The 22,956-nt window shown below is 43.1% G+C and overlaps 1 protein-coding gene across 1 annotated transcript in view; it reads left to right on the top strand.

Annotated features, from left to right (window-relative positions):
* LOC126356102 (odorant receptor 43a-like) overlaps positions 1–22,956 on the top strand; it is a 142,091-nt gene that overhangs the window by 111,052 nt on the left and 8,083 nt on the right. The window contains exon 5 of the mRNA XM_050006838.1: positions 9,800–9,913. Within this exon, the coding sequence (XP_049862795.1) occupies positions 9,800–9,913 (114 nt within the window). The remainder of the gene's footprint in view (positions 1–9,799; positions 9,914–22,956) is intronic.

Below are 22,956 nucleotides of genomic sequence, written 5' to 3' on the forward strand. Positions count from 1 at the left end.
ACGATAAATAGTTTAGACAAGAAGAGAATAGAAGCTTTCGAAATGTGGTGCTACAGAAGAATGCTGAAGATTAGATGGATAGATCACATAACTAATGAGGAAGTATTGAGTAGGATTGGGGAAAACAGAAGTTTGTGGCACAACTTGAGCAGAAGAAGGGATCGGTTGGTAGGACATAATCTGAGGCATCAAGGGATCACCAATTTCGTATTGGAGGGCAGCGTGGAGGGTAAAAATCGTAGAGGGAGACCAAGAGATGACTACACTAAGCAGATTCAAAAGGATGTGGGTTGCATTGGGTTCTGGGAGATGAAGAAGCTTTCACAGAATAGAGTAGCATGGAGAGCTGCATCAAACCAGTCTCAGGTCTGAAGACCACAACAACAACAACTGACCCTAAAATGTCACTTTGTATTTCTGAGTTATTTTGATTATCTTGTAGCTAGTAGTTAGTGTTACATTTTGTGCTCTTGTATTTCGTTCATGCCGAACAAGCGGTGGAGACAATTACTTGATGAAGTCCTCACCAGATATGCGGGTGATCAGTCCCCAGATCGAACACAATGAACTACCATGCCGGCTTTCGAAAAGCAAGGTAACAGATGATAGTCTTGACATCCCAACGTTCAACTGCCAAAGAAGTCCTCCAAAAACCAGAGGATGTTACATTATACCATGCGCTGAATGCTCTCTGAAGCCTAAATTGTCATCACTGCGGTTTTTATGGTGAATATCAGTATACATCAAAAGGAGAAACTGAGGCGATGCATTCTTCCTAGTAAACAGGTATTCAAATCCACTGAGATAGAGACTGAAGATACATGGTAAAATATTTGGTCAAGACTCAGTATCAAGTGTGGGTATAATTAATAATAGGATCGCTCTGTCAAGTCATAGACTCACTCCAGATACAACCGAAAATTTCAGACGAAACATTAGGTCGCTAGTACATGTATTTTCGATTCATGCTGTTATTACCAAAGGCGACTATAATCATACAAAAATCGGTTATAGAATTTTGTGGGGTGTGACAGCACATCTACGCAGCAAAAATACAAACAGCTTCCTAATTTCGGATAGCATATACGGCCGGCCGAGGTGGCCGAGCGGTTCTAGGCGCCTCAGTCTGTAACCGTGCGACTGCTATTGTCGGAGGTTCGAATCCTGCCTCGGGCATGGATGGGTGTGCTGTCCTTAGGTTACTAAGTTCAAGCAGTTCTAACTTCTAGGGGACTGTGCTCAGAGCCATTTGAGCCATTTGAACCATTTGAATAGCATACACGACACAAATGTATTTGATATAAAGGCAACAAAGAGATGTCCGCAAAAAAAACTGGTATCATTGATCATGAGGCGGCTCCAGTAAAACTAATTCTAAAATAAAAATGGGCATCTGAAACAGGGAGAAAGATTTACATGTTCAGTAAAGTAAATAAAAATGCAAACATTTTATGTCTCAGCATTTAGTTCTGGGCTTCAGGATGTAGAATAGGTGTTGGCCATGTTTAGAAAAATTGGTGACCAAACACTGTTTAGGATAGGCCCCGCAATTCATAGTTTTTGTTATACTGTGATCAATGAGAGACAATTTTTTTCCAAGATTTCAAGTTTGAGTCATACGGTGGATCAATAACATATCCAAATTCAGTTCTATATTATTACTAATAACAGGGATATTTACAATTTAGATAAAACAAAAACAGCGGCGACTTACCGCACAGAAAGGGTTAAACTCCAGTGGTGCATGTCTTTCTCCTATTTGAGACAAATGTGGATAAAATCAATGACTGAGTGACAGTAAAGTTGCGTCTTCCGTTGAGATAATCTCACCAAGTGTTTGTGAATGTCATATTTTGCGGGGGTTGTTAGAGCTGCAGGGGATTACCCAAAATACCTATTGGAATGTACCCAATTTCGCCATTTTCTGATAGTGACATAGTTGATTTTGGAGACTAAGTGGAACAATTATTTCCTCATGAAAGTGAAACTTGAATACAGTAGTGACAACGTGTAATTCGCTGATTTCTTTTCAAACTCTACATTATATAACATTCAAGTAAATCCTAAGAAATTTGCATGTAAGTAGCAAAAAACAGACTTAACTCATTTCGGCACCTAACCCCCCCCCCCTCCCCTCCGAGTTTCGAGTCCTTCCTCGGGCATGGGTGTGTGTTTTGTCATTAGAGTAAGTTAGTTCAACTTGGTTTAATTAGTGTGTAAGCTTTGGGACCGATGACCTCAGCAGTTTGGTCCCATAGAACCTTACCACTTACCTCATTTTTGTCACCTACAGAGCAATCTTCCAGGACTATAATGGAACAATAAGTTACGAAAAAGACGAAACTGCCACCTGGTGGTCAACTCCTGAATCTATGGCAGTTAATTCAAAAACTTCCTGCTGGTTTTTGCACATTGTGGAATGTATCCCCATCTACCCTACATATGTACACTCGACAGCAAAGAAAGTGGGTGACGCCTGAATTCCAATGTGTAGCCTGCACCTGAATGTATGCAACGGACGTAGCATATCTGTGTTGCACATCGTCGCAACCCTCCACAGTACAGTCGTTGTAAGATACACAATTGGTACCGCTAGAGACTACTAGAGAAAACCGGTCTTTATGACAGTCCCTCCAGGTGTAATGTAACAACTTAATAGTACAAAAGAGATCAGACAGTCCGTAACGTTTGTAAACTAAACTTAATTACAAGTGACATTTCAAACGTTATGGGACAACTAATTTTGTCACATAAGTCGTTCAGTAATCCTTGGGCACAATTAAATATTTGAGACAGTATATGGATTTATAAAGTTGTATGGCAATTGGAAACAGGTTCTTTGCTGTCTAAAAGGTTTACCCAATACATGCTTAATGTCGTTCAACTTACAACAGGGAGTGGTTTCGCATCAACTTTATATAATGCTAAGCAGTCAAAAGAAAACGTGATGAATGGCGCCAAGCACTCTACGGAAATACCAACATTAACAGCGAATCACAAGTAATATCATTGTTCACATTACTCGTCAACAGCTACTTGTACACAAAGTTGTACTTTAAATGACATGACCAACGTCTTCGTTCTGGATCCGGATGCAAACCCAGAAGGTAAAGCCATTGTTAACCAAGCAAAGCTTTGTGCCTTATCGAGACTCGATCACTAGGAAGAAAGAGATGTCAAATATTGACGTTTGCACCAGTATCAGTTACCAATTCTCACCTTGAACGTAAATGACGATAATGCATGTAAGAAACCCGGAACCCTAACATGACAACTACCTTCTAGGTAATTAACCTCGAAAGACGTTGTACATTGTTGCATTGTCAAGGAATAAAGGATACACATGTTTAAAATTGAATTACCATCATGTAATGGTGGTGACAAGGATGCGAACCCAACACCTAATCGGATTGCTGAATAAGTACTTAAACTCAGAATGTAGATATCACAGTTTGTCACCAGTAGTGAGGTTGGAACCTTAAATGACGACTGAAGTTGTATTGCCTGGCCGGGATTCGAACCCGGTGCCTACCGCCGTCGTTGTCTAATCGGGAACATACGAGAAATGTCCAATGTTAGTCCACCATTAGCGAGATGTGCGCAGGTTTAACTAGAAATAAGGTGACGAAAACGTCTATGCTGACTGAGAGTCGAACGTCGCACACAGGGTTATGAAGACACGTTAATAATCAAATTCTTATTCAGTAGTAGCTAGTAGTAGCACGTTTAGTTGCAAACCTTAAGGCCTTTCTCATCCCTAGTAACGTGTTGCTTAATATCTGCGATATCATGGTGTAAATTTGCAAGTGGATTGATTTCCGTAAAGAGCAATGTTCTCTAGTAGTCGTGTATCATTGAGATGTAAATGAAGTGGCTCTGCAGAAAGTAATTTCCGTCGTGCAGCGCGTATTGTTTCAGAGACACTGAGAACATATTATAAGTGCACAAAACCTGTGTTATATACTACGTATATACTATTATTTGGAGAAGTTGCCGCCAAACCTGTTTACTTTTACATTCCGCTTAGTTGTCGTGGTTGAATACACGTTTCCCTGAGGCTACATCTAATGCAGAGCGCTTTCAGGGAAGACTAGTTTCCTGCGTCATGCTCTTTGATAGCTAGGTGAAATATTTTGTGGTAGCTATGTTTAAAATGAATGTATTTTTGAACGCATTGTTGGTCAAATATTTGAATGAATCATCAACTGTAGGTGTGACTGCACATGTTATAGCATAATAGCTGTAGCTGCGTTAGTTTATACTACAGACTTGGGTAGGTAAGGTGTAACTTCTGATCCTTCAAGGGGTGATCGTGGGCTTTCGGCCCGGGTCTGTACTAGCCGCGGCTCGAGAGCTACGGGCCAGCCAGGCTGGCCGAGGCGAGACGGAAGTGAGCGAGCTGGCGGTGGCGTTGGTGGGCCAACAGCCCGGGACGAGACAGCACGGCTGTGCCGCATGCCTCTGTCTTTGCCGCTCCGTTTGACGTAAATATGTTTACCTCCTCTCCTGGAATCAGTATAAGAACGGCAAGCAGGAATACACATCAGGCCATCTGCCGTAATGGCTCCCTCGTCTATTCGAGATAGAGTCGTCGCTCTCATTGAAGGAGGAGGATTTTCTATCAGGGAAGCTGGCAGACGGTATGGCGTACCACATACCACTGCAACGAGATGGTGGAGGATCTGCCTTGGAAGAGGCACCACCAACAGGACTCCTGAATCAGGCAGGAAGAGAGTGAGCTCACAGCAGGAAGACAGGGACTTAGTGTCTAGGAGCAGAGAAAATCCCTTTCTGAACGCGAAGCAGTTGCGGCTCCAGTGACACGATTTGCCGAAGGGGCCGACCGGAGTGGCCGCGCGGTTCTAGGCGCTACAGTCTGGATCCGGGAGACGGCTACTGTCGCAGGTTCGAATCCTGCCTCGGGCATGGATGTGTGATGTCCTTAGTTTAGTTAGGTTTAATTAGTTCTAAGATCTAGGGGACTGATGACCTCAGAAGTTAAGTTGCATAGTGCTCAGAGCCATTTTGCCGAGGGCTGAGGGACGCTGGTCTGCATGCACGACGATCCGCCATGAAACAAGACCTCAGCGAAGACAACGTTTTATACCGGCTAACATTTGTAGAGCTCCATCTGACGGCGTCGTGGGACAACGTCGTTTTTACTGATGAGAAGGTGTTTTACACCAGTAACGACGGTCCACGAATCGTTTACAGGCCGCAAGGGAGTCGCCATCGACGCGAATATGTAACCACGACTAGAAGAAGGGGCCGGCTATCTGTTTCCTGCTGGTGTTGGATTTCTGCGAGAGGGGCGGGAATTCTTCACAGAATAGAAGGAAATCTGGACAGCGTACAGTATGCCCACACACTGGAAAATGTGATGCTTCCGTAAGTGCGGATTCTGTGCGCAGAAGGGGACGTCACATCGGAAGAGGACCATTCTCCCATTCACAAGTCTGCATTTGTTCAGCAGCGGCTCTCCACGATTGGCGTCAACGTCATGGACTGGCCGCCACGGGCAGCTGATATGAACCCCATGGAAAACATGTGGGCTGAGGTCGCCAGAACTTTGAGAACTGGCCACGAAACCAGCCAACTACTGCGGACGCCTTTTGGGACTGCGTCCTGGAAGCCTGGGAGGAAATTGCTTCTTCAGGCTGTTACGTCCGAGGGCTTACACATTCCATGCCAAGACGCATGACAGAAGTACAAAATAATGAAGGATTCTGGGTAAAATATTAGAGTCCTTAAAATGTTTTGTTATGTCTTCTTTTTCGTCATTTTTCCTCATTGGGAGCTAGTGGAAGATCATGTGGCAACAGAAAAGATACAATATGGGTTAGTTTTCCTTTGTGTTGCCTTTTAATTCTAGTGGGTTTCTTTTGAATATACAGTTTGTTAAATATTCTATTTCGATTTCATTTATACCCTGTCTAGATACTTGTAAACTAATCAGCGTAGATGGACTGTGTCACAGTAGTTTTTCTTATTTCAAATACATCTCTCTCTTCCCCTCTATCCATTAATACACCCTCCGATCTCCACATAAATACGCAAACGATTTCATATTATGTTTACTCGTTGTTAACATCTCCTCTATTCTTTCTTCTCTCTCTCTCTCTCTCTCTCTCTCTCTCTCTCTCTCTCTCTCTCTCTCTAACGCTATCACCGCAAGTGCCCTTCTATTCCATTCCCCCAAAACTTTATAAACAAATCTAGTGGTTTCCATTGACGCTACATTTTCTCTTTTAATTTCTGCTGTCTTTACTCTCTATCATTCCTCTCAACACCTATGAAACCGTATTCTTTGATCTCCCCTTCCCTATAACCACATTCTTCGTTCTGAAGACAGTCCTTCCTTATCTCTCGGTCCTAAGATAAAACGAACTGTGGCACACACCTAAGTAAGCAATACTTTGCAAGTATTTCACACGTTTTGCACTTCTGCACTTCTATCCAATCCCAGATCTTGCCCTCCTTCCCGTTACCCGTCCCTTGACATCATCATCTACATCTAAATGAGTACTCTATAATTCATAATTACGTGCTTGGCAGGGGATTCTGTGGTCTGGTGGATTAAGCGTGTACTGATGTGTAAAACGTATAGGTTCACACCTCACGTCAGGTGTAGATTTTTAACACACACAAGTAACTCTCCTTCACCCCCAGTAACGCCAAGATCAGAATACGAGTAAGCTCCGTAGTTCAGTATCCGCAGTAAAGATAACATCCCTTCGCTGCCGACTGGGGCATAGCGGCATTCGTTTGAGCTGTGTCAGATGGAGAAACCCTGTAAGGCAGAGACTCTGTCATCAGCAAGCTGTCGTAAACTAGGGAGATTCTTCGATGAATTCTGCACAGCATATAAACCATACTTACAGGTGTATGAAACTCTAAAATTTTCCAAATATATTAAAAACTGTGCTTACCATTGAGATAATTAACCATAAAATTTGAGTGTTTTCTAAACATGAAGTTAAAAATGTAACAGCTCATTCATTTTTTCATTAATTAAATAAAGTACAGTTTCATATATCTGTAAGTATGGTTTGTATGCTGTGCAAAATTCATTGAAGAATTTCTCTGACTATTGAAGAAAAGTGTACCTATAGCAACAAATGCAGCCAATAGTAAGTTAAAAAATGATGAATATTCACATGTAAAAAAAAAATTTTGTTATCCTTTTGAACTTACATTGCTATGAGTTTGATCCTGAATCCTTCCTGGTCGTGTTGACAAAGTTTTATGAATGTATTTGTAAAAGTATAGACAGTGGAAATTAAAATGTCGTGTGGTGCCTCTGCTGCTCCAAGTCGGCCCGTTTGACGTCCTACTCCCCTTAAAGAACCAATGGCCATATAAGTTCACAAGGCTCTTACTTTATTTGAAACCGAGACGCTGAAAACTGTGGTGCTGGACTGGCATTCGAATTCGATTACACTGTGTTCCCCAAGATTGCAAACTCTTCTAGGCCTCCTCGAAAGGCACCTATCTGGTTTCGAATCCTGATCAGCACAAAATATCCATTATTTCATTTCAAGCCCTAGCACGTGCATTCCGAACTACTGGTGAAAAATAGTTGTATTTTCAACGTCTCTTCGTGCGTTGTCAGCTGTAATGTGTTCGTTTCAACTCACAGCCACATGATGAGCTTTTTATCACAGCATCTTTTGAAGTTAAAACATTCCTCTCCACCCTACTGGGGAAAACTGATTTGGGTTTGACGTTGTGATCACCAACGACGATATGTTGTGGATTCAACTTCCAGCCAGCAGAGTATTTTCCATCATTGAAAATACAAACATGCCATTCCTACCTATTATTGGAAAAGAATTTGATAGTTGAAGTGTCTTCATAACCACGTGTGCGGGTTTTGAATTCTATTCACCACAGAACTTTTCGTCGCCTGATGTCTAGGTAAACATGCGCACATCTCTCTACTGGCGAACCAACAATAGGTATTTGCCGTCTGTTCCTCGCTAGAAAACGACGGCGCTAGATGCTGGGTTCGAATCCCAGTCACGCAAAAACAATTCTATCGTCATTTAAGGTTCCAACATCTCGCTGTTGGTGAAAATATTTGATATTTAACTTCTGATTTTACGAAGAAGGATAGCTGAAATGATCGGTTGTAGAATCTTAGAATAAATTCTTAGCTCAAACTGAATTACCATCACTGTGTCAGCCAGCTTGATTCCGCAAACTAATTCGCGCTTTTCTCGGATAGTGTCATGAAAGCCAGAGATTATGACCATGATTAATGAAAGTAAGATCTTATGGAGTGTCTAACGCAATTTATGACTGGACTGTGACTTTCGTAGTAGGGAGAACGCAGAAGTGATTTGTTGGATGGAGATCGTTGACAGATTTCTTCAGGCTTGCATGGTGGAAATGTGCTGTGACCGTTGCTGTTCACAGCACATATAATTAATTCGCCTCCAATACTAATGGTAACCTCAGACTTTCTGCTGATCATGAATTTATAAGTGTTAATTCACCGTGTGACAAATGCTGCGCAAATATCTTGATAAGATTTCAAAATGGTGCAAAGATTGGCAAATTCCTTTAAATGTTAATAAATGTAAACCTGTGCATTTCATCAAACGAAGAAGCGTTATATCCCATGACCTCAGTATAACTGAAATCGCAGGTTCATTACAGGATCCTAGGAAAATATAGGCAACCGAAATAGGCCTTTACAACAGAATCGACTTTAATTTTCTATTGTCTAACGTCAACAACATTCTATTGCGTTGGCGCATAAGTTCATAGCGTTTCCATAAGTTTAAGAAACACAACATCTACACATAACATAGACTTTTGTCATCAGTGATATATTCTCCTTCAACGATTACAACAATCTGAGAACGCTGGGGAAGTTTTTCGATTCCACGACTGTAGATATCACGTGCTTTCGAGACGAAGAACTCGTCGAGCTATGTTCGGAATTGATTTTCATCCGGAATAAAAGTTTCTTGAAGGTTCTTCGATAAAGGGAGGGAAAGGGTAAAATATGAGGCCTCAAGATCAGATGAATGAAGTGCGTGGGAAATGACTTTCCAACGCTACTTCTGTATAGTGCTTTTTGGCAGTCTACCTAATTTCTGGCAGACGTTATCGTGGAGAGGCATCCACGCAGTCTAGACAAGCAAGGAGATATGCAAATATGGCCACCCGCTGATTTTTGCGATTTTGGTTAGAGCATGCGGTACCCATACACCCGGTTTCTGAACCTTCCTGTTACATGCAAATGGCGCTCGATGGTGGATTGAACACTGTTAATCTCATTTGACAGTTCATGAATACACAGACGTGGATCATTGGGGATTAATGTGTTTAAACGATTTTCATCAAACCCCGAATGTCTTCCTGAACTTGTGGAGTCATCATTGTCAAAACGAGAAAATCATTTTCATTCCGTGCTCTATCCGATGGCATTATCCCCGTTTATCCCCAAACATGGCGTACGTGTTTCTGGCTACTTCCGCTGCTATCACCTCTCTACTGAACTTAAACAGAAGAATATGTCGTAAATGTTCAGATTTCTCCAAGTGGCGTAGCATTTTGTATCATCAGCAGCTCCACTCAATATTCGGGATCTCCAAATGACAAAATGACAATATGTAAACTCAAACAGGAACAGTGAACTACCAAGAAAAAATTAAAATCGATCAATAAAACTATAGGAACCGGAATACCAACATGCAAACCAAAAACACTACGAACTTATACACCAACCTAACATTTCTGGTACTAATTGCAATGTATTTCCTAATACTCTTAATTTTTATTCATACAGCTGTTGCAGAGAGATGGAAGTGTAGGAAAAGCGCTGAATGCACTTTCCACAATACCAGTTCAGCTGTACGAAACTACAATTTATTGCATTTACGCACACATCTTGACCGATCAGGTAAGTAAGTAACTCCGTATATCATTGTAAATGACGGAGGGTATCTGAGACTGTTATGTTTAATATTGTTCATTATTTTCGCTATTAAAATTGTGTGACACAGATTTGCATTCATTGTTCATGATTGACAAATACAAGAGACTTAATTCTTTCCACGCAAGAGAGGTAGTATTGAATAAATTTGTGTTAACATTGAAATGACTGATAATAACTGTCATTAGCGGTCATTTGCTGGGTGCTTCGATGTTTTTAGTTGAAATCCTCCGCATACAGCTAGTGTTGAAAGTAACTGAATATTTTGTTGAAGGCTAGCAACAGTAACCGTGAACAGGAACTTCAGGTATGTGTTCGTTGTATTCAGAGAGTAAATACACGCATAGAACTCAAGCTCTATACGCATAGTTCTTATCAGTTCACAAACTTGTACGTGTTCAAGGCAATGTCTTTCCTCAGAAGAATACCGTCTGTATGATAATACGAAACTGCAAAACTTTTTCGTGTAAATCCTTAAAGCTTCATCAGAATTGAAATAACTAAGTAATTTTTCGCTGGCATTAGGCGATAAGGCACCCTCACAGGCGGTACACAGTAAGTGAAAAAGTTTCTCAAAAAGCAACCTTCTGAAGAAGGTGCCATAAATATAAAAATAAAATCAGTCTAAAGAGGTCATATCCTATAAAAAGTTCAACATGGACAGCCATTCGTCGAGATCATACTCGACGAGGTGCAAGTATCTGAAAATGTTCTAATAGTCGTGCGTTATAAGAAAGCTTCTGTGTGATACACTGCATTAAAGAGCATCGTAGGCAAAATTAAGAGCGACAACAAGACAGTATCAAAATATTTGCGAGACCAACCACTTCGGCTTTTTTTCTTGTTTTTCTTTTTCTAAGTTTAACTGGAGAATCTAAGCATTTGAAATGTGGTGCTACAAATGAATGTTGAAAATTAAGTGGACTGATAAGATACTTAATGAGGAGGTTCTGCGCAGAATCGGTGAGGAAATGAATATGTGGGAAACACTGAGTAGGAGAAGGGACAGGATGATAGGACATGTGTTAAGATATGAGGGAATGACTTCCATGGTACCAGAGGGAGCTCTAGAAGGCAAAAACTGTAAAGAAAGACGGAGGTTGCAGTACATCCAGCAAATAACTAAGGACGTAGGTTGCAAGTGCTACTCTGAGATGAAGAGGTTATTCGTGGCGGGCCACATCAAACCAGTCAGAAGACTAATGACCCTAAAAGAAAGAGGTTAATTGTTTGAGATTTGGTCTAGATTAATCCTGTATTGTTTTAAACTACCTGGGAAAATTTGTACGCATTTATTTTCTCTCTTCTGACCTGAATAAAACGCATGGAACGAAACATAACCTGACCAATAATAAAAAATAAAAAAAAGACACTGACCTTGCGATTATCGACCATTGAGCATCTTACCCACTGCATTCAAAACACTGGAATATACTGTTTAGCATCAGTTTACTGAATACTTAGGCAAATTCAGTTTATATGACAAATATTAATCTGGCTTTCGTAAACGCCATAGCATAAACACTGTATTAATTAAAGTAACTGATGACCTGAAATGTGCTATGGATTACGTGGTCTACAGCCAGACCACGATATTGGCATTACTAGTCTTCAGCGTAATACTTAAACCGTCAACGTAGAGGGAATCCTCAGAATAATGGGACAGCTAATGTTTTCAGACACTACCCTAAAGCGACTGGAAAGTTTTTTGAAAAACAGACAGTAACATGTTGTTTATGTCAATGGAAAGTCGTGCTGGAAGCGTGATCTCTCGGAGTGCTAAATGGATCTGTCGTGGTCCACTGTTGTTTTCCTTGTCAATGATATCTGATTGGTTCTGTCCTCTGTCAAATATCATTTCTATGCCTACGGTCTCCAGCATTACCAAGGAAGAAGGCCTGAAGACAATCGTCCACATAAAAGATGATCGGTCTTCAGTGGTGAGATGGGCGCAAATCCGGGACTGAAACGAAATACGAAGAAGTCCCAGGTACGAGTAATTTTACTGTGCCATCAGAAATTAATATGTTCCGAATCTCGCCAACAGCTGCCTCCCATCCTTCTCGAAGGTTTTCCGATACCTTAGCGAAAAACAGTGAGCACTTGTGTGTAACTTTGGATGCACATATTATCTGGCCAGAAAAATAGTCACTGCATTGCATTTATGCCACTGAAGAGCTTCGGAACATAGTTCCAAATAGTGTGACACGTAAACTTGTGAAATCACTTATTCTACCGAAAGTGCACTGTTGCGATGTAATGCAACACAGCATGGGTAGTGTGAGTACTAGACGGTTAGAACCAAACACGAATACTTGTGTGCGTTGTTAGTCAACCACAATAACATCGTGGTCGGGTAGTACATTGCAAACATCCGTCTATTTGACCATGTCAGTGCTTTATATACTCAATTCGGCTGGCCGTGGCGAGACGGTTGCATGATTTGTATTGGAGCCTCATTACTTATGTTCATCAGTACCAGACTGATCACCTAAAATCTCATCATAATCTAAACACAAGGTCTGACTAATCTAGATCTCTGTTCGTGACCATTCATAGCACAAAAATTTGGAAATTCCTTCACCGTTCAAAGTTCTTGGCAAATCCTCTTTTGTTGTTGCTGAAAGAAGATACATTCTGCACACAGCCAAATACCCTGTTGCTTTTAAGAAAAACCCGTGGAACTTTCTTTTAGCATCCTCATAATGTTTCTCCCAAAATTTACGAATATGTCCAGTTTCCTCACTGTCAAACAGCAAAGCAAATGCTTCCATCTTATCCCATTTAAGCAACTTTCTCTTTATATTTCTGCAACAGCCGCGTCGTTTTCTTTTCTCCTGTCTTCATTAGCCTAATCGTGCTTTATCAAGTTCCTCTTTTTTTGCTTCTTCCACCCCTACTCTGATGTCCATTGCTGTTTTTTGGGCCTCATGATTTAAATCTTGCTTCCTGTAACTTTTCTGTTGTTTACTCATGAACGTATGTAAGCTCCGCTTACCTTTCTCTCTTTATGCCCTCTAACAGTTACTAATTGTTTTGTAGTGCTGTTTGTCAGATGTTGGCCGATAAGCCAAAATGTTGTTACTTCTGCAAACCCCGACGATGGCTGCTGTCCTGCGGCAATGCGGGCACTTGACGCGGTACACTATGTGATCAAAAGTGTCCGGACACCTGGCTGAAAATGACTTACAAGTTCGTGGCGCCCTCCATCGCTAATGCTGGATTTAATATAGTCTTGGCCCACCCTTAGCTTCGATGACAGCTTCCACTCTCGCAGGCCTATGTTCAATCAGGTGCTGGAACTTCTCTTGGGGAACGTCAGCCAATTCTTCACGGAGTGCTGCACTGAGGAGAGGTATCGATTTCGGTCAGTGAGACCTGGCACGAAATCGGCTTTCCAAAACATCCCACAGATGTGCTGTGGTATTCAGGTCAGGACTCTGTGCAGGACAGTCCATTACAGGGATATTATTGTCGTGAATCCACTCCACCACAGGCCGTGCATTATGAATAGGTGCTTGATAGTGATGAAAGATGCAATCGCCATTCCCGAATTGCTCTTCGACAGTGGGAAGCAATGAGGTGCTTAAAGCAACAATGTAGGCCTGTGCTGTGATAGTACCACGCAAATCAACAAGGGGTGCAAGCCCCCTCCATGAAAGACGCCACCACACCATGGCACCACCGCCTCCGAATTTTACTGTTGGCACTACACACGCTGGCACATGACGTTCACCGGTCATTCGCTATGCCCACACCTTGCCATCGGATCGCCACATTGTCTACAGTGATTCGTCACTCCACACAACGTTTCTCCACTGTTCAATCGTCCAGTGTTTACGCTCCTTACACCAAGCGCCTATTGAAGATATGGGGAAATCCATTGAACTAAGCGACTTATAGCAAAGGGCGGATTATTATTAAGTGGAGCCTGTGAACGAATATGTTATCACGTACGCAGATCAGGGGCCAGCTATTTATGTAAAATACCTGACCTGTGCGTAGACATCTAATGCCACATACCTGCACAAAACCTACCAACAAACAGTGGGATCCCTGATAGGCAGAATTAGTGATGCATTTCGCTCCAAAGACGGACAGATAAGCTATTTGTCTCATCAATGTAACTTCTCGCGTGCTGATGGTAATTATTAGTTGTGTAATGCAAAATATATACGATGTCTGATTAGATGTAGGAGAGAGACTGATAGCATAAATCTTGTCAGGCTAAAAACACCATCTTTCTCTTTTCCCTGGACTTTGCCTCGTGTCTTCATGAGGTCAGTATCTTGTGACATTACGAGTGGTGAGTCTGCTAAGCACGTTACTCTGAAACAGCGGGTTTGGTTGGGCGATACGTGGCTGGCAAGCTGCATTAGGCATCTACATCTAAATCTACATCTACATCTTCACCTACATCTACATTTACCTATATAGTCTGAAAGCTAACGTAGAGTGTAGTAATGCAGTATTAGTGTACCACTTCTAGTCGTTTCCGTTCCTGTTTCACTCGCAGAAAGAGCGAGGGAAAAGCGAATGTCTATATGGCTCCACACGAGCTCTAAGTTTTCGTCCCTTATCTTTGTGTTTCTTACGCGAAATATGTGCTGGCAGCAGTAGGATCGTTCTGCAGTCAGCTTCAAATGCCGATTATGTAAATTTTCTCAATGGCGTTCCTCGAAAAGAACGTCGCCCCCCCCCCCCCCCCTCCCTGGATTCCCATTTGGTTCTCGAAGCATCTCTGTAACACTGGCTATTGGTAACAAATCTAGCGCCTCTGAATTGCTTCGATGTCTTCGTACAATCTGACCCGGTGCAGATCTCAGACTCGAACAGTACTGAACATTGGGTGGAGCTAGTATGCTATACCTGGTCTCCTTTACAGATGAGCCTCACTTTCCTAAAATTCTCCCAATAAGTAGCAGGCGACCATTCGCCTTCCCTGTCGAAATCCTGACATGCCTGTCCCACTTCATATCGCTTTGCAACGTTACGCCTAGATATTTAAACGATGTGACTATGTCGCACAGGACACTGATAAAGCAGTATACGAACATTATGGGTTTGTTTCTCTTACTCATCCGCACTAAATTACATTTTTCTACATTTAGAGTCAGCTGCGATTCATCACACCAACCAGAAATTTTCTCTAAGTCACCTTGTATAATCCTACAGCCACTAAACTTCCACACCTAACCGTACACCGCAGCATCATCAGCACACAACCACAGATTGCTACTCACCCCGCTTCCGAAATCATTTGCGCATATAAAAAAAATAATGGCGGTCCTATCACACTTCCCTTGGGCACTCCTAACGATACTCCTGTCTCTGATGGATACTCGACGACGTGGACGGCATACTGGATTCTGTTATTTAAGAAGTCTACACTCACACATCTGGGAACGTGTTCTGTATGCTCGTGCCGTCGATAACAGTCTGCACTGGGGTACTGTGTCAAATACTTTACGCAAATCTAAAAATATGGTGTATGCGTGTTGCTCTTCGTCCATAGTTCGCCGTATATCATGTGTAAGCTGAGTTTAAGAAGGAGCTATGCTTCATAAAACTATGCTTTTTAGTGGACATAAACATTTCGGTGTCTAGGAAATTTATTATATTCGAACTTGAAGATTCTAAATGTTAAGGATGTTGGTTTGTATTTTTGAGGGACGGTTCGCTGATGCATCTTTTGTAGAGGAGTCACGTGCGCTTTTTTCCAGTTGTTTGGGACTTCAAGCAGGGCTGACGCGGGATGTAGCGGTGGAGCAGAATCGAATGCGTCGCATGCGATACCTCAGGCCCTCTTGTTTATCCATGGGCTGCGCTGCCGAGGCACCTCCTAGTGTACACGACGGCGTGGATTGCCCTCACAGCAGGATGAGAGGTGGGATGCCAGGCGTTCACGTCGTTTGAGGCGGAGGGCTAATGTGAAGACTTACCGACTAGCCTCGCCTATTTGCCCTGTGGGTGAACACGTAAAAGCTTCTTCAGCAGGGTGCGAGCAGGCACACATTACCATGGTTTTGTTTGTTATTGGGAGCTGAACGTTAGAGTGGAAACAAAGTGAGTGTGAACTCAGTATGCCCGCTGGGGGCTCTCATCCAAGATGTGGAGGTGACCTTGACTGCGGCTATAGAGCGTCGAGGGCGCAGTCGTTTGCAAGTTGTGGCTCACGTCGGCACCAACGACGCCCATCACGTGGCTTCTGAAGCCATACAGGTGGCTGGCGCAGGAGGTGAAGGCTGATGGCCTTGCGTGCAGGGTGCAAACAGAGGTTGCTATCTCCATCGTTGTTCGGAGAGTTGATCGAGGTCCTTTGGTTTGGAGGGCTCAGCCAAAGGTTTCGTCAAGTCAGTGACGGTCCTTGTTGCAGATTTCTAGCCCTGGGTTATCGGATGGGGAATGGCTGGACTTCTCTCAATAGGTGAGGGGTGCACTACACAACGGAAGTAGTTACTCGGGTATCTGAGTACTTGTCGATCGCACGTAGGAGGTTTCGAGACTAGGGAGTCGTTTGAGGTACTCTGATGAACACGCACCAGACGATTGAAGATAGGGGTTCCAGACAGTGTTCAGAGTAAAGACATTTCTATGTCAAAATTTTATCAGGAAATTGTCCAACTATTCGCAAGAAAGTTCCCGAATGTACTGCCCTCCAGGAAAGCTCTCACGCTCATACTAGTTTTGGGACCGACAGCTGGGTAAAACCTGAGATATTTAGGGTGTCATGGAATGTTTATCGGAAGGGCAGATTAGACGCCATTGGAGGGTGTGTGTCCGTTGCAGTTGACAGAAGTATTGTCTCTAGTGACAAAAACTCGCTTTAGTTGCCATAAATTTTCTTAATTGATTCCATAACCAGTTTAGAAACTTAAGGCATCATGTCCAGGCGCCACCAAATAACTGTTAGAACATAAATGTAGGGCGATCAGGCGAATCAGTCATGGGGGGGGGGGGGGGGGGGGGAGGGGGGATCACATCCACGCCAACAAAAGCATGAGAGCGTAGCACCAGCAACCTTTTCTGGACAGCACGACACGGAAGTGACAAGTAGGTTAAGTAATTCCCCAAAATTAACGGTCCCCTTGCTGCTGTGCGCGGAGATGGCAGTCAATGGTATCCCAAGTGAGTGTTCTATCTGGTTCATATTACTCGAATTTTGTGACCAAGACATCAATGTCTCCTCACTATCATGCTCCTCAAATCACTCTAGCACCATTCTGGCCTTGTGGCGTGCACAGTTATCCTGTTGGAAGATACCATCGGCGTCGGGGAAGGGTTCAAGCACGAAGAGATGCAGGTGGGCTGCAGTAATCTTCAAGCAGTCGTCAACTGTCATTACAGATACAGCTGAAGACCAGATGAATATCCCCCACAGAATTATACTGCCCCCACCTGTCTGCATCTTTTGCATGTTGTCAGCAGCCGTTTGTTGGAGGACGAGGTATCTGGACGTGACCATCGACCTGGTGTAACAACAAATGGGAATCGCCCGACCAGTCAACACGTTTCCATAGATGTACGGTCCAGTCTTTATGAGCCGGTGCCCACTGCAACCGTAATTGGCGATGTGGTTGGTGAACACTGAAAAATATAGGGTGTATTTCAGTAGAACGAAAAACAAGTCCAAGTTGCAAATTTTTGTTTTTTAGTCATTCGATGACTAGTTTCGGGCCGGGACCCATTTTCAACTAGTCATCGAATGAATAAAAAATGAAAATTTGCAACCTGGATTGGTTTTTTGTTCTGCTGATTAACAGCTACCACAGCATGGTCGAAATTCGCACATAAGTGATATTAGTTGCGTAGCCCCATGTACAATAATATGGTATTGAAAAGTGTTCGAAACACTTACGTCTGCATCAGTATTGTACTTTCTCGTCATTAATACACCGATCGCCACCTGTCCTCCTTTACACAATGGGCACCCCTCTAATCTCCACGTTCCGTGATGGGACGGGGACTTCCAATACCTTGTCGCCTGCTTGTGATTTCACGGTCCTTTGCATAAATGACGATGACACCAGCACGCGAACACAGACCAAACGTTCCGTTTCCGACAAGCTGTTTCCCACGCTCTGGGTCATAATAATCTCCTCTCTGTCAAACACTTTTACGTGAGTGGTTTTCTCCATTTGCTTACCCTTTGTTCACTCGAATGGTTTCCCATTCATTTCTGCTTCCCATACCAGGTCCCTTACCAGCAACAACACGAGGGGTCATTCAACATGTTTGGACTATGTCACTGGCAGACGATCCCAGAATGAATAAAAAATGAAAAAGTAAATTCGGTGTTTTTAAATCATACCGCGGCATTGTCCTGTCTAATACTGAATATTCAGTAGGCTATGTTGTAAAATACTTTCCACTCAGGGCGCTTATTTTATTCAGATGAGGTACAGGGTGTATCAAAAAGAATCATCCGATTTGGCATGTCTATATTAGTGAAACTAATAGACATAGACAATGAATTTAGTTTTTTGCTGAGCTGGAAAATCAAAAACTTATTTTTTCATACCTTTCCATAGGTGTTCAATATGTCGCTCTTGAGATGCACGGATTATGTCAATGCATTATTCAGTCTGTTCCCACACTCCATCCAGCATGTCTTGAATTACAACTTCCGCAGCTGCTGTTATGCGATGTCTCAGTTAATTCATTGTTGTTGGTAACAGAGGCACATTGATTCTTTTATAAACCACCGCAAGAAATAATCACATACAGTCAGGTTCGGTGACCTTGGAGGACAGTGTAGGCGGCCCAGTGGTCTCGGTCGCCTACGGTGGACTGGAGGCCGAGCAGTGACCTCTCCAGTTGTCAGGATGCTAGGAAATGGCTGTAGGAGCGTCAGAAACGCCAAAGAAACTTTATTAATTCATAACACCCTTATTCCTGCCGAGTACCTTCCCCGAGTCCTCACTGACTCGTAGCGATGACACCAGATCCGGGTCGCACGGTCTTGCTAGCGCAGCGCCACGTGGTGTGACGTAGCGGAGGGAATGCCCTTACTTCGGCCGAACGTGGATGGCGGCGCCCGGCTGGCCGGCCGGCTCGGCTGAGGACAGCAAGCTGCTGCGCGTGGAGCCTCTGGGTTGGAGTCCCGACGCTGTCGTCACGAGAGGCGTTCTCGTAGTGTGGAGTGTACTCTATCCCACCCCGTCTTCTTCCCTGCTCCTCCTGGTGGCTCGTCCGCGGTGGATGGGCGGAACAGGCTGCAATCCCCCAGCGTCGTCGGCTCACCCAGTTATGACGGCGGATGCACAGAGCCTACGCCCCGCACGAACTCGACGACAGCTCACTGATGTGGTCAGCATTGGCGGCGAGCGAATCTAGCGCGATGTCTGCTAATCCTGGGTTGATGACTGACAGCATCTTCAGAGAGGACCAGAGTTGGTACTGTCCCCTCACGTCTGCTGCAACATCTCCTTAATGCAAATTAACATGTCGATCACCAAGCTGAGTGCTACGCAGCGACCCAGTACAAGTCTAACTGCAAGTGTCTTGTTGCTATCAAAGCTGGCGTATTTAAAGGAAGCACGAGGGACGTCCTGACGTCATGCTCGTTTGTAATGAATGCATTCATTCCACTTATACTGCTGATTCATCTGTCGTCTCGCCCCTTAGGTGTTCTTGCGACAGAGTTACGTGTTGTTACGACAGACTTACGCGAATTTGTGACATGCAGTACAGCTGACGCTATACCTCTGTCTTGCACTCTACGAAAGTCTTTGTCTAACACAAATCCGCGTGCTAAGCAATTCTCTCTCGCCTGTTGTGTGTATCCAGACCTTTGCCCCCTGCGTGACGACACATTCCGATATATGTTCAATCCCGTTAGCTCTTAACTAACCTACTGCCTCTGGCTCTCGGCATAGGCAACGAAACTTTGACAATATTCCACGTTTCCAACTCTTTAAATTCCGCGACACTACAAATCCCCCTGCTGTAAGAAAATTAGTCCCGAATTTTACAATCCTGGACTTACCGGTTGTGCACGCCATACTTCCTTATACTCGACAGGTGTCTTACAACTACTTCTTGAACGCTGTCAAAGTTTTCTTATCAATTAATAATCAATTTACATTTTATCATTGGTTATCTATTTATATTATGTTCCACTATTCCCAATCCATCCCATAGGTATTTGATGTACGGTTGTTATTTCAAAAACGAGACATCTTTTTCCGTATGTAAAAGTAAGTTGCACGAATAAACAGTAGAACTGAGATAATGCTAGTCGTTGACACACGAAATATAATTGTGTTTTGATTACGTTTCTCCCGATATTGCTGCACATGCTGCAGTAGTTGATTAAATGAGATCTGCCTTTTTCTGAGATAATCAGACTATCTAAAGATTTTAGCAATGTGGGATCCAAGGACTCGTTAATAAACGTTAGGTTTTGGTGAGGTAATATGTGTGGCGGTTCTTCTGGATAATACAAGATAGGCTGTGTCACGTTAATCATTGTTGTACCCATGAAAGTATCTGGTAGGTGAAAATGCTTCCCCACTATTTCACATCCAGTGCCATTAATCAATAACCCACTGCCCTGCAATTCAAGATTTGATATATCTGTCAATCTACCATTTCTGTAACAAGTGGCAACTACGTTCTCTAATTCGAACACAGGGTAAATCAAATGTTCCCCAACTTTCTGAAATTTAGGTCTCGTGAGTAACACCTTTTCGTATTCTAAGGTTCCCATATTCCCCAAGAACAACTGCATCTCACACGAATGATTGTGCGTTGCCACCTCATTTGCTGGACAAATAAAAACACTTCCCCTGAAACAGTCTGTCAAATCTTCCGTAGACATTATCAAATCTAATTGTCTTGCAATCAAAATTCCCTTATCTAGTGGTTGCACCTGCACCATCTCTCCTCTGCAACAGTGTAGCAATACCAGACTGACGAAAAGTTTCCCGGGCCACATCCTGGCACGGCACCTGAAGGAAAAGGAAGCAATGTCAATCGCTCCCTTCCTTACCACGTCTAAAACACACAAATGACAAGTAAAAACTACACATACCCTATTACCTAATAACAATAAATACCACATGTTCCTCCCCGAGGACACTTAATCTACTTATCCCTAGACCTAAGTGCGTAAGGAACGTTCCTCTGCTGTTCTTTTAGCTTCGGTACCCTCACACCCTTTGTTACTGCTGGAGGAATCTGCGGTATCGCATCCACTGCGCCCTTAAACGGCTTAATCCTACTCACCTGAACTACTGACGACTTGGTTGGTAACTGCAACTTTACGTTCACTGGAGACACTACTTCATTTACCTGATACGGTTCAGAATATTTCGTCAAAACCTTCATTTTACCCTTCGGAACATAAGGATTAGCCAACAATACCCATTGACCAATTCTGTATTGTGGCAGTTTACCTGTTCTTTGCCCAATAATCTCTTGTTTCTCCAAAGCTTTAGTATTAGCACGCCGTACTCTTTGCCAAATCTCTCTGAATTTCTTCGCGAAATTTTTCACTGAGTCATCCTGTGAACCTAACGGAGCTTTGAGCACATCAAATGGTGATGGCATTTTCCGACCATAAATTACCTCATACGGAGAGAGCCCCGTTCCTATATGAACGTCCCAATCCGTGTGTTTTGAATTTACGTAATGGCTAATCATAATTAACTAACGTCCTATGAACCCGTTCTGTTCGTTCATTCGAGTGAGGATGAAATGGGCTTGTCCGCAATTTCTTAACTTTCAATAAACGGCATAACTGTATCAGCTCCGACATAAAGTTACTACCCTGATCTGTAATTATAGTATCAGGCACACCATACTTCAGTAACCAGTTATTTACTAAGGCTTGCGTAACACTGCTTGCCTTTTGATCTGGAATAGCTACCATTACCAGGTATCGGGAAAATGATCTAATATTGTTAATGCGTATCGATTACCCGCTTGGGTCTTGTTAAATGCCCCGATTTCGTCTAATCCTATGAATGCGAACGGACGATCCACTTCAGGTAGTCTCTGTAATTGAATTTTCTGATGACTTAAATCTGCTCTCTGCACACACGGTATACAATTTTGCACATACTGCTCTACATCACTGCGATGTGTCTTCCAGCAAAACCTTTCAGCTACCCGTCTATCAGTCGTTCTTTTACCACCATGACCCGGCAATACATGGTCGTGCGCTTGTTTCAACACTTCTTCCCTCAGCGACTCCGGTACTACGACGTGTAGTCCGCACTTCGTCTTCCTGCAAAGCAACTCATCCTGCATTTCGAACTGCGGTTGCGTTCGGAACAATTGGCGCTCTGTCAGTGGCTTGCACCTTTATCCACTTCTTCTCACTTACGCCCACAACTTGTACAACTGCTATTTTTCTACTAAGCGCATCTGCATTCCTATGTTTTACCCCTGGTTTATGAATTACCTCGTATTCAAATTCACTTAGTTTCAGTGGCCATCTCGTTAAACGACTCTAAGGTTCTTCCAACCCCAACAACCACTTCAATGCTGCGTGATCTGTAATCACCTTGAACTTACGCCCATATAAATAACAGCGAAAATACTGGATACCGTAAATCACTGCTAACATTTCTTTCTCTGTAGCTGAATAATTCTTCTCTGCCTTATTCAGTTGCCTGGAAGCATAAGCCACTGGATGTTCCTGTCCATTAACCCTCTGAGAAAGAATACAACCTACAGCAATATTACTAGCATCACAAGATAGTATGAACTCCTGTTCAAAATCAGGAAGTATCAACACTGGGTGTGATGGTAGTATCTGTTTGAGCTTCTCGAATGCCTCCTGACACTGTGCTGTCCATTCAAACTTAACACCTTTCTTTAACAATCTCGTTAATGGATGTGCAATTTCCGCGAACCCCTTTACATATCGTCTGTAGTAATTACATAAACCGACATATTGCTGAACTTGTTCAGAGATCTGTAGTACTGGAATATCACGCACAGCCGGCGTTAGACGAGGATCCGTTCTTACCCCATCCTGACTGATAATATGTTCAAGACAA

The sequence above is a fragment of the Schistocerca gregaria genome, chromosome 1, assembly GCF_023897955.1.
Source record: "Schistocerca gregaria isolate iqSchGreg1 chromosome 1, iqSchGreg1.2, whole genome shotgun sequence".
In the NCBI taxonomy this organism is placed as follows: domain Eukaryota; kingdom Metazoa; phylum Arthropoda; class Insecta; order Orthoptera; family Acrididae; genus Schistocerca; species Schistocerca gregaria.